This window comes from Parus major, chromosome 4, assembly GCF_001522545.3.
Source record: "Parus major isolate Abel chromosome 4, Parus_major1.1, whole genome shotgun sequence".
Classification (NCBI taxonomy): domain Eukaryota; kingdom Metazoa; phylum Chordata; class Aves; order Passeriformes; family Paridae; genus Parus; species Parus major.
In genome coordinates, this window is record NC_031771.1 from 45,678,471 (window position 1) to 45,694,200 (window position 15,730).

Sequence of the window (15,730 nt, forward strand, 5' to 3'; positions counted from 1 at the left end):
CTTGTTTGTTGGTGAAGGGAACAGATAAGGAAAACAAATCAGCTATCACTGATAATTTATTCTTAACACTTCAATTAATACTCTACCCTCTGTCCTTTCCAGACCTGAGATAAACTTTTGTTTGTTAGAAGAAAAGAGCCAATCATGCTTATAATTCAGCTTACCTGGGTATAGTCAGTGGCTCCTGCTCACAACAGTCACAAATAAGGTGAGCAGAGATGTTCATGCACCATCAAGTAACAAGCTTCCAACTCCTCACCTGCTACTTCTGAAAATTGTTTCAATTCAAAGCCACATTAAAAAAGGTAATAGAACTTAGCTGATGAGACTGTATAAAGGAAAATGGTAAATGAAATGTAAATGTGATTTTTTTCCTTTCCTCAACAAAGGACCAGGACTCAGAGTTGATCAGAGAGAGGTATATCTTGACAGCAGAACCAATAGAGTCTAGCAAGACTATTAGACCAGGCATCAAAGACTATGAAAGCAGCTGTGCTAGCTCCAGCACCAATAAGAAGCTGCCAGCAAATTAGCTGATTTAAAGCACTGCAGAGTCCCAGTCCCCAGCCAGCTCACATCTCCAAACCACACCCCATAGGCGTAGATTCCTGGAGAATGCAAATGTTACACACGGCTACCCAAAGCCAGCTCAAGGCCAGCAGGACTTAATGGCTTTGGCAATCACTTCTACACTGCCCTTCCTACGAGTGGGGAATACATTCATCAGACACAGGACTGCCTTGCTTGAATGCACTGACCCAGCTGATGCTCAGCACTGTGCTGAAGGTAATCAACCCTTAGGTCTGGAGACCCTACCCAGGAGCTGCCTGAGGCTTACAAGGTCAGCAGATGTAGCCCCATCAAAATACAGGGGCTACAGAGCTAAGCAACCACCTTAGGTGATGCAGGAACACTGCCCAAACTGCAGCACAGGAGCCCACCCACCCAGGAGGCACCTGGTCACACATGTTCTGCATATTCTTTGTGCACATGCCAGCCAGCCCAGAGCTGCACATGTGCTTCAGCCTGCCTGTGACTGCAGAGACAGTGCAGAGCCAGCTAGCACCTGAGCAGCACCCACTTTCTGGGCTTTTTGGCTACCTGGAAATCCCTAAATGTGCTGTGCTGCGCTGCTAAGGCCATTTGGGCCATTTGCCCTCAAACGGGAAAAGCACTGGCATCAAGCTGCTGTCCTGCAAGAGCTGATGTGGCTGTCCTGAGCAAGGGTGAGAGCTGTCAAACCGAAGTAAACTGTAGAGTGAGCTGCCCACACCCACATCACAGAGGTTATCCAGGGTTCTGCATTCTCTGGCATATCCTAAACTCCACCTTCCATTATCCTGAATAGACTAGTTGACTATTTTTCCTCTTACTTACTTCCCATCCTCAGTCTGGCATTTTTATTTATCCAACTTGCAAAGTTATAGAAGACAAGAATATTTCTATGCTGCTTTAAAAAGAATAAATTATATTGGAAGCTGTGATAGAGAACACTGACCACAATTTTTGAAGCTCTTGGCGTGTAATTTACTTACATAATAGTTTGTATTAAGGTTTAAGTGCTGGATTTCTAGTATTGCTCATCAAATTTCAGCCAAATGAAAAAGAATAAGCAAGGTGAACTACTCTTGGGAAGATAAATATCTGCAAGAGTTATCAATACAAGTGTGAAAACAAGAACTCTCAATTCTTCAAAAAATATGTAAAGGTCTGGAATCCAAGGAGTTTCAGTTCTCTAGGATCATAATTTAGAAAGTAAATTTTAAACAGGATTGGTGGCTCAAGAGATTGGGTAATAGTATTTAAAAAAGCAAGTGATTAATCTCTGATCAACCAGAGGGTAAGGACTAAAGAGCATTTAAGGTCTCAAACACCCCTGGGAACCAGCCAACTTTGTCTAATACTGTGGGTGCTGACTCTAGGCAGATTTTGGATTTTCTCACACACAGTCCTCATGCTTATGAGTAGCCTCCTCTAAATTTCTTTAGAACTATTACATCAACCTCCCCAAAATTCTGCGTTAGTTATGCCTTTGAAATGCCAATGGCAGACAGATACTGAGTTTGTTGATAACACTGCTGGCAAATACCTTGTCCTTCTCTGCCCCTTTTTACTGCATTTGTATGTTTTTTCTTAATTACAAACTCCTGAAGGCATTGACTTGAGGTGCCATATAGAATAACACAGAAGAGGAGATTCACATCAAGTTGATACTTTGCAGGAAAACACATTTAAGTCGGTGCTGACTCTGTCATTCAAAGATCTGTGATGCACAAAAATAAAGGCCAGGCAGGTCTGAAGATACAGTTTCTAAACTCCCTTCAAACTAATCATAATATTGGATTGAATTTTGCTCTTTGGGTTGTTTCAGATAGAATGAAAGGACAAGGAAAAGCTGTTGAAATATTGCTGAAGATAAAACATCACCCATTCTAAAATAGTTCTGCTAATACCTTGCTTAGTCATTTTTTTGTTATACTGCAGCAGTTGTCCAAGAGGATGTAATTATTTTGCTTCTTGCTTGTCTAAATTTCTAGTCCACTGACATATCAGATTCTACCCAGTCACTATTGAGAAGTGTAAAAATAAAATACAGGCATGTACACTAAGGGAGAAGATCAATCTAGCCTGACTTCTCAAAACATACAGACCAAAACCAAACTCAGCCTCCTGTGACAAACTTTATGTCATGTTACTTTTTTTTACATTAGTCTGTCACTAAACACAGAATTTAGTTACAAATTTTTAGTTACAACGTGTTTTTCTGGCCCACAACATTTACTTATGTACTTATCTTTACCTCTTTAGAGGGTTTTATAAGAGCTCTGACAGCATTCCCTGAGAACCATTCTGGTTTATTTACCAGTTTGCAACTAGTTTTGCCAATAATTGATGCAATTCCTGCATTTTTTTATAATATGTTTTCTGAAAAGACATTTTTTCCAATATACAGTATCAAGCCTGTAGTAGTAGTTATTAATTTGTTTAAATCTGTCTGTATTTTTTTTTGAAAAGAAACAAACCGTACAGCAGAACAGTATATTTGTGTCTAGTGCATGTGGCAGTATCAGAACATTTCAAGTTTTCTCTTTCATGCAGATGCTATAGTTTAAGAAGCAACTACTATCTGATATCCTTAGGGGTAACAGGAGAAACTTAATGAAAGAAAACATCCAGGAATTGTGCAAAAAAAAAAGTGGTATTTTTCTGCTTCTGCAGATGTCAAGTGAAAGTTGCGTGAAATATTCTTTTAGATCAAAAGTTGAGGTATTTTATTAGCTGGTGCTACTGACCTGTGAAGACAGTCTTCTGGCACAATTTTCACAACTTATTTACAGTATCACCTCAGTTATCTAGAACTTTGTGTTATCCCCACAAGGGTCAAATTCCTGACTTGTATTAATTACACTGAAAATTGCCCTGGATTACTTGAAACCTCAAATAACTGAACCTACCCACTATCCTCTCTTTTAAATAACAGAGGACATAGTGTATAATGGTGCTAATGCTTTGTGGCTGATCCCTGTAACTCCAGAATTTAATACATAAACGTCACACTTCTTATCTAGCAGGTCTGCCAGATTTGTTCTGAAAACCAGGCTTGAGAGGCAGAGAGCATTTACAGCATGGTCTTATTCACTGCAGTGGGCTGCAGGGCAGGAGGAGATAGGAAGGACAGGAAGGTTAAACCCAAAAAACCACTGACTAGCATTCCTGATCCATGCTCTGCTGGCCAAGGAAACAGACCTGCTTCACAGCTCAGCTCTCTTTAGCTGCCAAAATGACCTTGGATCCCTCCTGTAGTCAGCCAAAGACTGGGTGCTGCCTGCACGGTAAGCCTATGTCCTGCTGAGATGTGAGCTTCCTGTTGTGCTGCATCTTCTTGTGCCCATCACCTGCAAGTCAGACCTGCAGCTTCCCCCTGAGGGCACTCACCAAGCAGCTTCACAGGAACCTCTACAACTTCATTAAATCACATCTTGAATGCAAAGGTGACAATTCAGTGACCTACTGACAACTTAGGCCATTTAGCCAACAGCAGGCATTACCTCTAAGATCTCTAATGCCGTTGCTAGGCAAGAGTGGTAAAGTTAGGACTGGTTTTGGAAAAAACATCAAGCCTCTTTCCAACCAAACTAGAAACAGTATTCAAAGGACAACAGCAACGTGGCAGCTTTCATTTAGAAAAGGTATGAGAAATATCCAGGAACACTTGGTAACACCCATAGGGTTTGTTGGCTGTGCAGCCAAACTACACAGCACCCATCCAACCCAGCAGTTATAAATGGCAAGCAGCAAGAGCATCAGCAGCCTGGGCTATCACTTTGAGGCCTGAAATTTGTTGCCCCACAACAGGTGCAAGGGTAAGTGTCACAATTCAGCACTCAGTCCAACATGCCTCCCAACACACCAACACCACTGTGCAATATAGTAAGTCAAGTAACATCTCTTTAGCAGTAAAAGGAGACCAAATAATACCAACATTATGACTAAAAAAGAAGAAAAAGGGTAAGGGTGGGAAAGCATAATGTTTACCATTGGCCTTATGGGGTAACACAAGCTTGGCTCTAAATTGTGCATGAGAACTACTACAATTCAAAAGAGAAAAGCCAAGGTAATGAAATAGCGTAAGAGAATGGACTGAAAAAAGCTGAGCTGAACTCAGTACACACTTGGATGCATGCACACATTTAACAAGTTCAATACTCTCCCCTTATTGAAAAGCCTGAAAACTCCCTTTCACACATCATGCAGTAATAAATCAGCATGCACTATTGCTCCAAAGAAAACCAGACATTACATCTAGAGTAATAGTGCTCCCCACATGAAGATGAGGAGGCAGAAACAAACAAATACATGCCAACAGTGAGGACTTTAACAGAAGGACACCACTCCAAAGAGCTAAGGATTGCCTCTGTAATGCACTATTAATTTTCTAGACCATTAGTTATATTGCTTGTCCATAAATGAATGTGCAATCCTCCAACTAAGCTGTGGGGCAGATTTGCACATGATATCACAAGGTTTTTCAGCTTTCCAAAGGTTAATAGTTAATGATTTTGATGTCCCTCAGTCAGATAGTTCAGCCTATCACTGTATTTTCCATAAGCAATTAACTAAGCTGTTTCCTCTGCAGCATTAATTTTAACAGGTTTACAATAGTATCATTAGACCTCTGGACTTCTAAGAGGAAATGCATTACAATTGGAAAGTACCATGCCAAGCAGGAAGCAAGTGGCTTTAATCCAGGAGCAGTGAGGAATGCAGAGACAAGGAGAGTTCAGTGTCAGGTATTTGAGCTTCTATGAACTCTTGACCACAGCACCAGACTACAAAATTTTACTGGGCTCTTAAACTAAAGAAATCACTTCGCACAGATCTTTCAAGGCACCGGTTTTCCATTAGTTTGCCTTTTTGCTTGTTTGCTCTAAGTCAGGGAAACAACTGCAATGTGTTCTTTGGAGCAAGACACGTTCCATCATCTGCATTCAGCACGTAGGCTCCTGCTAGCAACATGCACATCATCTAAAATAAATCCACTTAAGAGTGCCCGGAAAGGTTTTCAGCATAGAAACAGTACGAACAGTTGCTAGCAGACATTAACTGCAACAGACTTCACCAAGTTGATTTGCAGCCAGGGAGGGGATTAGAGACAGCATTCTTCTGCCACCATCTTCAGCCCAAGGGCCAGGGTCACAACAGACTGTTGCTTGCTCTCTTTTCACAAGAGAAGGTCAAGGGAGCCTGAGCTTCCCTGGACCATTTTGAGGTGGCCAATCTATTGGTCTGACTATAATGTGAAAACTCTTCCTGCTTGCCACCCGAGGACTTCTCAGGTTAAGAGTTTTTGGGAAGTTACCCTCCCTTTTCACACTTGCAATGCTGCTATTATCCTGTTATCAACATTGGTTGAGCTGCTCCCTGCAGCAGAGGCTACATGTCACTGAAAAAGACAGTTGGGGATCAGAGATGGTATTTATAGCACAGACCTACAGACTCCAACCTGTGAGAGGCTTTCCAGAATTAGGGAGTGTGAATACTACTAAGTATAATTTTAACCACAGACAACCTTTAAATGAAGGATTTGAATTGAGAATTTCCTGGGTTCCTGTGTCGTTTGCTTTTGGCCAATACCTTAAGGAGTGCATCTAAGTTTAAACTCTGTAGCTGCAGCTTCAGAACTATTTTTGACTGATGGAATGACACCTCTTTTCCCAACTTGGTGAGCCTCTTCCTTCCCTCCTGCCTGCATTTCTGTTCATGCTGTAAGATGAAGGGTATTTTTTAGCCAGGTCAGTTGCCCACTCCAGCTAATATGAAGGCCAGTGCTGTCATTTGGAGAAATGCCAAATTCAGAGTAGCTGAAAGCAACCGTAACCTCAGGTCTAGTTTTCCTGGCTAAGGATAAAAGCTGATATTTATTTAGTTCAAGACATGGATAGTTATAGCTCTGCACATTTTATGTGTGTTGGCCTAAACACTTGCAGTACATCAGCTCATTGCTTCTTTTTATATCCTCATTGCAAACTAATCAATTTTGCAAGAGACTACACACAAAAATTTCAGGTGCCTGGATACAATTGCAACAGTGCCGCACTCCCCACAGGACACAAGTGACACATTCACAGACTCAGGGCATCCAACTCCTTCACTGGAAACTCCTGAAGATGGGACATGTCTCCAGAGCATGTGGTATTTGCCCAGCTATTAAGAGAAGTCATAAGCTTCAAGAGTTTGATTTGTTTTGAAGAGAATAAGCCATTGCTCAGGAGGGTCTTCGATTCAAAGACAGCAGCTCAAGGAAGACACTGATCCTTCACCTCATTATGTGCAAATTTAAGCTACATGGAAAGATGGTATTTGTTTGTCAAACTATTATTTTTTCTGATGCTTTCAGATACTTTAGAGATTATTCTTCAAAGGCTTGTAATTTCTGAAATACTCACTCAACTCAATGTCAGTAAACCAACATAATGCAAGTCATGGCTGAACTTGCAGAAGGAATCCAGCATCTGAAAGCAAATCTAACAATTATTCCAGTAGGCAGCCTACATCTTTCATGGGTACAAAATGAACTCTTCCTGGAAGCCAGCTGCCCTCACCAAACCAAGGAAAGACTGTCATTTATAGTAAAAGTTAATGCCATGATAAGGGCAAGTTCACATTTCAGCTGCCTAGCATTATAACTTCAGCAGTAGCAATATTTTTCTTTTTGCCATTTTCAAATGTTATCCCAGAAATCCCTCAGTTTACTAAACTTTCTGTTAAAAAAAAAGAAGAAAAGTAAACAATTATTACAATATTTTATAAATAACATGTTTGAGAAGTCACTTGATAGGCCTAAACAGGTGGACTCTGATTTTAATCAAACACTTTTTTCTAAAGCATGCTAAGGCTGGGCAAGAAAAGGGTGTCTCCATACTGCAAAATAAAAACTTTCAAAAAAGGACATCCTCTACAGTGACCATCCTCTCTTGGTTTTACCATAGAAAAGGTTCCACTTGCCTCCAAATTTGCGTATTAACATTCTAAATTATTCAGTGTGAATAAAGCTAATTATAAACCTACTGATTAAACTCACAGTTGTTGGGAGAGCAGTCTAAAATGAGACTGTGAATGACATAGGAATGCTTGTGATATTTTTGTAACTGTTATTTATTATTTGTATTAACATACTGTCTAGGAGTTCTGGCCATGGAGCAGGACTCATGGGGTGAGGTGTTAGACAAAAACAGACTAACAGATGATCCTTGCCACAAAGAGCTTACAAGTATTATTAGCATTTGGCCAAACCAAGTCCTGACATTCTCAGCAGCGGAGCTCAGCAGGCTGAGAGCACAGCTTAAGCTGACTGTGAAAATTCTGCACCTTTGAATACTAACCTATCTAGTTGGGGAAGAGGTCTCAACAACATGACAAAGTTTGCATACATCCACAGCAGCTATGGACCACAGCCATCCTTCGCATGTGTCCTGCAAACATTTACTCATCTTGGCTGGTGCTGTTCTGACCCAACATGGAAACTGTTCAGGGCACCCTGAGTACAGAGAGACTTCATCTTATAGCAAGGGACAAACTGCTGGACACTGGCAGAAAGGGCCAGAATGCTCAGCATGACCAGGAGTGGTCCCAGCCAACAAACAGCTTAGCTTATTAAGCACACTGTAAGCACTCCAGCCAAGGAAGCATCCAGAAAATGGAACTTTAGGGCCAGCAGTGAGGTTGGTCTGCCAAATTCCTGGCTGAGTTCTGGCTGGGGCCAGTGGTGCAGGAAACACACAAAAACCCCTGAGGGATCAATAACATGCAATTTGGAAACAAACAAGGTTCTTCAAGTTTCACCTCCAGCCATCATAAACACAACACTGCAGCTGGTAATTGAGGAAAGAAATGATTGCACATGGATGTTAGGGACAACTCATGAGCCATACAGAGGTGGTGAACATGAAGACTGCTAGGAGTTGGCTGAACTCATTTCTCTGAGGGTGTGTGTTACAGCTAAATGCAGCTCAGACCATCACAAACAAACAAATAAGGTGGGGTCATTTACCTCCCTTTGTTTTGTTTGTTCATTTTTCTACAGTACATGCCTTTTATTAATTTCCTATTATTTCAGCCTCTCTTGCATGCATGCATCAGATTATAGTACAACTTGGAAGCCAGGCAACACGGCTGAATCCAAGTGCAGCCGTGGAATATGTCTCCAGTACATTTGCTGTCAGATCAGTTATTAGTTTCCAGCATCAAATGTTTGAGAGTTTTGGAACCAAACCCAACACACCAGAGTAAGCACAGACTTTTTCATCAATAAAATACGTAATGAGATGCCAGCATTTTATTTTACATTTGTATTACTACTTTAAATGGCAGGAGAGCAATGCTTCCTGGATAGCATTTGTATGGTTAATTGGAAGCAATAAAAATCTTCAATCCAGTTTAGAAAACAAAAATACTTGAACTTCCATATAAACTTTCAGATTTTGTTTGCATCTCATTTTCCCCCAATATTGCTTTCTTTGTGCTTCCTGCCAAATTTGAATTGATGCCTGTTTTCCTCTTCTGTGATGAATTAACTACAGCTTCACTGCAGCTTGCTCCACACAGACTCTGTTTACAAACAATGTGGTTAAAAAACACCTGTTAGTTTGCTTTTATATTCTTTGTGTAACTTAGAAATCTTTATGAATACAACATACAGCTAAATTCATTAAACAGGAATTTGATAAGGTAATTCTGTCGAGCTCAGATGACACCCAAGGCAAGAAAATCTAAATGAAAAATCAATTTGAAGGCAGTCTAGAAAGCTAGGGGAATAAAAAACCCAAACAACACAAAGAATACAAGGACATGATACTAACCATTAATATTTTTTCAGGATATTCTTGCTGTAGTGAAGAGGTTCAATATATACAACAGTATGTGATGAGCCAAAGCACACAGTGCTGCTCTCAACTACTGGCCAGACCCTAAATATTGCATTAGACAAACATTCAGATTTCAGAAGTGAAAGTAGGTACAAGAGGTGCAGAGAAATTACCAAATAGTAATTTACTATTAAAATAGTGAAATAGAGAAATAGTAAATTACTATTTAGCGCGGAAGATCCGCAGAAAACATGGCAGAATGGTTTGCACAGTATTTTGCTATGCTGTTGACACTTTCTTTTCCGTCAACATTCACAAAAATGCTTTTGGAATGCGAGTGCCAAGAACTTATTGTTTTTAGATAGTCAGGAAATTTTGCTTCTGTTTACTTCACATGTACCACAACTTACAGAGCAGGACTTTTTTATGAATACAATTGTGCTCGGAAATGAATATGTTCAGCAGAGAATAGTAGCACAAAACAAGGAAACAGAAATTATATGCTATGAATCTCTGTATTACAATAGGAGCAGGCTTTTTCTAGAAAGTACTAGAATTAAAGGGAGAGTGATAACTTTAAAAGAAAAAAACAAGAAGATATTTTTTAAAGAAAAATATTAGTAACAAGGAAGTATGAATTAAAAGACTGATAAAAATAATACGCACCTGTTAAAGTTTTGTGTATTTCTCTATCTTTGCTAATTATTTTTAACTGTGTGAAACATACTATACTTTGAGTCTTGTAATTTTATTTTGAGGTTCATACCTGCATGAAGAAACAAGATCTCATTTGCTGAATTTAATTAGTAGTGCAAACTCCTGAAAGCTAACACAATGATGACATTTCTTTGAAATAGCATATAAGACCCCCCCCAAAAAAATCAAATAACATATAAGACCCCCATAGAAAAACCCCAAACTTACAATTTGTACAATATTACAGCATAAGAACAAACCACCACCACCAGCAGACAGATAGCTGTTCTTAATAAGGGTAATAGCAAGCTCTCAGAGAACACTTTTCCAAAAGAAATTTCCTGGGAAAATAATGAGGGGAAAAAAACCAACCTCGCTTTCAAAGGAACAAACTTTCTTAAGCAGCACATTATGGCTCTGTTCATCGTGGTGCAATAACCATGCAACCAGGTGACTTCTGCACATCTATTTTTTCCAGTGCTGTATCATACACTGGAAAAAATAGATGTATACATGTCACAAAGTTAAGGACCATAAACAAACTGAAAAGTGGATGCCACAGTAAACAGATTTTTATTGCTGGCTGAAGCATGAGCCAAGATCCAAGTTAAAGTTCATCTCTCCATCTTTGTCTTGACTACTTCCTCCTATTATATGCGAGAATCGTTCACACAGCCTCTGAAGTAAGTGCCTGAGCTCCTGTGGGGATTGTTCAAGGAACTGAAGTAATGCTATAAACTCCCCTAAATCCTGTCAAACAAAAGATAAGGCAGAAACCTTTTCTTTTCTCACAGAGTGACATTATTCAGGGACAGGAAGCAAAAGCTGGAATCTTTTTAAGGGAAAGAATGTCAACATACAGTGGTTAGTATTATAAAGCAAGGCTTATCTACAGTGATGCTGGTAATCCTTTATAGGATAGATCATAAGGTATAGAGGTACAAAACTGCAATTGCTAAAAATCTTAAAAATTAGTTGTATTCACTATGAATGTCATACAAAATGAAAGAAACCAACTCACTGAAAAAATTGCTGGTTTTGTAAAAGTCAATTATATTCATTGTACTCTAATACATCTTTGCAAGTCTTCTGCAGCTCCAGATGTTTTTTTTTTATTTTTATTTAATAACTCAGCCAAAACACTTCCCCAGCCTTCTATAATTAAATACATGAAATGATGGTGCTAGAAACCTGACAGTCTTAGAAAAAAAAGATGCTCAGTATCAATATTTCACATGAGAAAATTTCTTCTGGCAAAAAGGCTTTTAGTAAAGCCTGTTAGTCCTACCTAGACCTAACATGTTCTTTGAATGTTTTGTGAACTTGCTTTTTGGTGGGAGCATTGGCTTTTGGGATTAATGAATACTGAACAAGAATGAGAAAACATTTCATCAGATTTAATACTGTAAGTCAGAATACCAAAGCAGTGGCCCTACATTTTCTTTCATTAAAGCAATGTATCATTTCTGCTGTGATAACAGAAGCAGTCGGCACTTCTGGAGATCAAAGCAAATTACAAAAAAGCCTGCCAAGCTGAACATATGTAATTCTATATGTAATGCTGCACACAATCCACATCCTGACTTAGGCTCACAACTAGACAAAGATCATCTTTGTGTATTTATACGGCCTGTGCTAAGTATGGTGATGTTCAGAGTTCTTACTTTAACACCACAGCACTATAACCAATAAATTTTATTTAAATGATTGGTGTTCTGGTATGCAAGTTCTGAAAATAAATTATTCCCTCTTAAAATACATGAGCAAGTCACTGGTGAGAATTTCAGAGTAACTGCAGATTCATCTAGTTTTAAATGCCAGGAGAAGTTTGAAGAATTCAGTCTGTCAACACTGAACCAGTTATATATAATACTTACAGAAGTGTTGTGAGATGTCACTGAAACATGAAATATAGGCAAAATTTTTACACCTGATAATACTCCCAAAAGGACACCTCAGCATGACATGGGCTTCAAGTTCACTGTTATTTTCCTTCAATAAAAGACACTTCCTAATTTTTCCTTACCATAACAAAGGAGAAAAATAGACTATCATCTGGAGAACTAGACTTAAGTAGACATTTTGTAGAGCTACATAATATATAACTGTTCATGTCTCTGGAGCTTAAAGATGAAACAAAAGGCACTTTGAATACTCCACAGTTACTCATAAGTTTTAGCTCCTGCAGTGTAAAGAAGAAAACATACCTATTGTCTCTCCTAGCAAAATAAATACTTAATCTAACTGCTACAGGAAAGAAATTAATTGTGTTACAATAATTAGGTTAAACTTTTTAGGCAGAAACAGTATCTGGGATTTAAAAGCACGTATCTCATGCAAGAAAGGAAAGGTACTGAAGCTTTCACAGCATTTCTACTTGGACTTGGGGAAATCACACTCACTGGAGTGAAATAACTGGAAAGAAGTAACCATTTAGTATGTCAAGCCAACCAAAGCTAAGATAATAAATAAAAATTGGCAGTTAATAATGGAATGTATCTCATATAGGGTCAACTATCTAGGAGATATAACTGCTTCTGGACCATAGCATCAATATTTTAAATTTTTTTTTCAGACATGTAGGCATGGTACAGGTAAGTGAAAGAAAAGGATACACCCTGTGTATCCAAACACACTTCTGATGGCTGTAATTTTAAATATTACACCATAAATAAACGTAACAGACTAGATAGAAGACTTAATCATTTAAATTCACATGCCATCCTTACAGCAGCCACTTACCACTGTAAATAAAAATGGCAACAAAAGTCAGCCGGCATGGAATAAGATATTTTGGAAAACAAGGGGAAATTTTGATAGTTTGTTTTGTAGGGAACAATTTATTCACAGAACAGTAGATTAAAACATCCATTGATAATGTTCAAGAACTCAGAAACAGTGAACTTTTAAAATAGCCTACTTATTTATTAGGAAAAATATTTAGAAAAGTAGTTACTAAAGAAAATCAGAGGACACAGGTGCAGAGATAATAATTTTACAACAAAAAAAACCCCTATCATTAGTAGTCTGAAAACTTATTTTTTCATAATGCTTTGAAGATACCCATCTTGCAAGAGAGCTTTATCTCAAGGAATGAGAAAAATACACACACATAATGACTTTTTTTCATGTCCTTCCTACTATAACCACCTTACCGCTGGGATTTTACATATGAATAAGGAAAAAAAACCCCAATGTAATTCAATATCATCTTCTTAAAACAGTCATAACAAAAATTGAGTCTTTCCTGAAAGTAAGCCAAGGAAAAGAAAACTGCACTACTGGTACTTTTTTCAGCTGTTTATATCAAATATTCCTTTCAAATAGGACTGCAAATGAATAAAACTAGATTAGTTTTAGAGGCAAAAAAATAGCAATCAAGGAAGCTTTAGGGTAAAGGTGGTGGGGATCAAAAAATGAGATTCTAAAACCAGGCAGTATTTGTGCAGAAATATCCTTGTCAATCTACAGATTGAAAGACCCAGCCTCCAAGGCTATGTAACAACATTATAGAGCTATCTTAACAGCAAATGCAGAATGGTTTCTGATACACTGAAACTTTTTAATGCCATTTATACAAAGGAATGCTAACTTCAGCTATCAACAAGTAATATGCTATGAATCTTGTAGAAGCTATGATGTGAACAGTGCTGGAACACAAAGGAATCATGTATGTATATATATATATATATATATATATGAGTCTAAAGAGAGAATGGTCACCTTCCACATGCTCAAGGAGCCTTTTATTCCCAATTACAACTGGAGGTAAAATCAATACAGCCATATTCCTATGTGGCTAATCCTGTTAGACTCAACAAGCACTCACAGCCCCACTTTCTGCCCCAGCAGCAAGCACAGGACTGTGCCACCACTCGAGGTGACCCCCTGAGCACCCAGTGCTCCCAACAGCCCATGAGCTGTCAGCACATCTTCTGTGGTCTTCCTTGCTTACAACAGACTATGGCCAAATTTTGCTCTGCCCTTAAAGTCAACATGAAACAGCTCCCCAGATAGTCCACAATGAATGTTATCTGCAGACTGTGGTATTTTGGGGAAAGGGAAAATGAGACAAAATATACAAGTACAGTTTTCTTCCTTTCCAAAAACTATCTTTTTGTGGTGCTGGTTTCTAATGCATGCATTCCAGGTTTTCTCAAGCTAGTGCCACAACTGAGAGGTGATACATAACCAAGAAGATCATCTTCCTCTAAAAATACACCCTGCCACTTGAATACTGCCTACTTCTGGAAAAGAAAAGACTGAAAGGTCTTAAGGTGACTACACAGAGCATTCCGATTTCAGAGGGACTGTATGAGTTCCCTAGGCTAGAAGAGTTCAAATTACAAAAATAATTGCTATCTGAATCATATAGTCAATGTCAAGGTGCATAAAGCAGCACTGAAATATTTTCCTCCATTTGATATACTCACCAAACCTGCAATGGGGGTCGGTAGTCTATTGATCTTTTTTACCAATCCCGGCTTTATCGCATTCAGCAACCTGTTATGAGAAAGGGGTATTTTATGAGTGGTAAGTCACAAAATCCAAATTATCAAACACTTTCCCCCAGCACATAAGGATTTCAGTGTGACTGAAAAAAAAAGAGCCTTCCCCTTTCTCCCTTCTGAAAACATACATGGACACCCTAATTCCATCACTGAAATGAAGATTAGAATGAATATTCACAGCACAGTAACTCAGCAGTATTTATTTTAAATACTAAATTTATCTAGACCACATCAGTGACCCCAACAGATTTTGAGTGAATTTTGACACATCAGCCAACCTTGCCTGTAGAGTAAGATCTTACAGGCAGATCATGCCGGGAAAAGTCTGAGAGCAGAAACCCAGAAGGCATCCAGGTCTGGCAGCTTCTGCACTGCAGGAAAGTGAGAAAAGATGTACGCTCTATGGGTGGCCTGTCTATTTTTTTTACATCTTAACTTGAAATTAAATGCTGTCCTTCCATAGATCATGTTGAATGGAGGGCCCCATAAATCATAAATGAGAGAAGACAAATAAAAAGGGAGTCCATGAACCCCCTGTCTCATAATGAAAACACCATTTGGCCAGTGGTACCACAGGACCATCAGTGTCCAAATACTAACAACCACCCCAAAATGCAAGTTCCTCACCACCCATGAGCATGTTATGAGATGTGCTGACATGGCTCATTGTTAGAATACTCAAAAAAATGACCAAGCCTCTAAAAGTGGGGAATTTTAATTGTAAAATCCTGTTGCAACAAACACTGTGTCTTCACCACCCTTCCCCCAAGAGAAAACCATAATGCCTTTTATCCAAAGAAAAATTCAACCAGTTCCATTCACTGAGAAGAAAATCATTAGGTCAAGACATGGACTTAAATTTCAAGATCTTTGAAGAGAAAAAATAATGTCTGCTTAAATTTGAAACTCTCTGAAAATTAGAACAGCTCTATGGAAGAGAGGAACCTTATTTTGGGCTGACATGATCTCCATTCAAGAGCAGACTTCTCTGGAAGCTTATTGTGGTGATAAAATTATTCATATTTAATATTTGAGAGGTCTGGCTGAGAAGTTTATCCAGAAGGAAAGGATATTCCTTTGAACTAAAAGCTAACAATCTGTGATGGTTTCCAGCTCCCTACTTCTGAATTATGATAACAGGCAGTGTGCCACTACTCA

General features: G+C 38.8%; 1 protein-coding gene across 1 annotated transcript in view; it reads right to left on the reverse strand.

The window, feature by feature from the left end:
- Nucleotides 1–15,730, reverse strand: part of LIMCH1 (LIM and calponin homology domains 1) — a 170,210-nt gene that overhangs the window by 81,195 nt on the left and 73,285 nt on the right. The window contains exon 3 of the mRNA XM_033513515.1: nt 14,495–14,564. Within this exon, the coding sequence (XP_033369406.1) occupies nt 14,495–14,564 (70 nt within the window). The remainder of the gene's footprint in view (nt 1–14,494; nt 14,565–15,730) is intronic.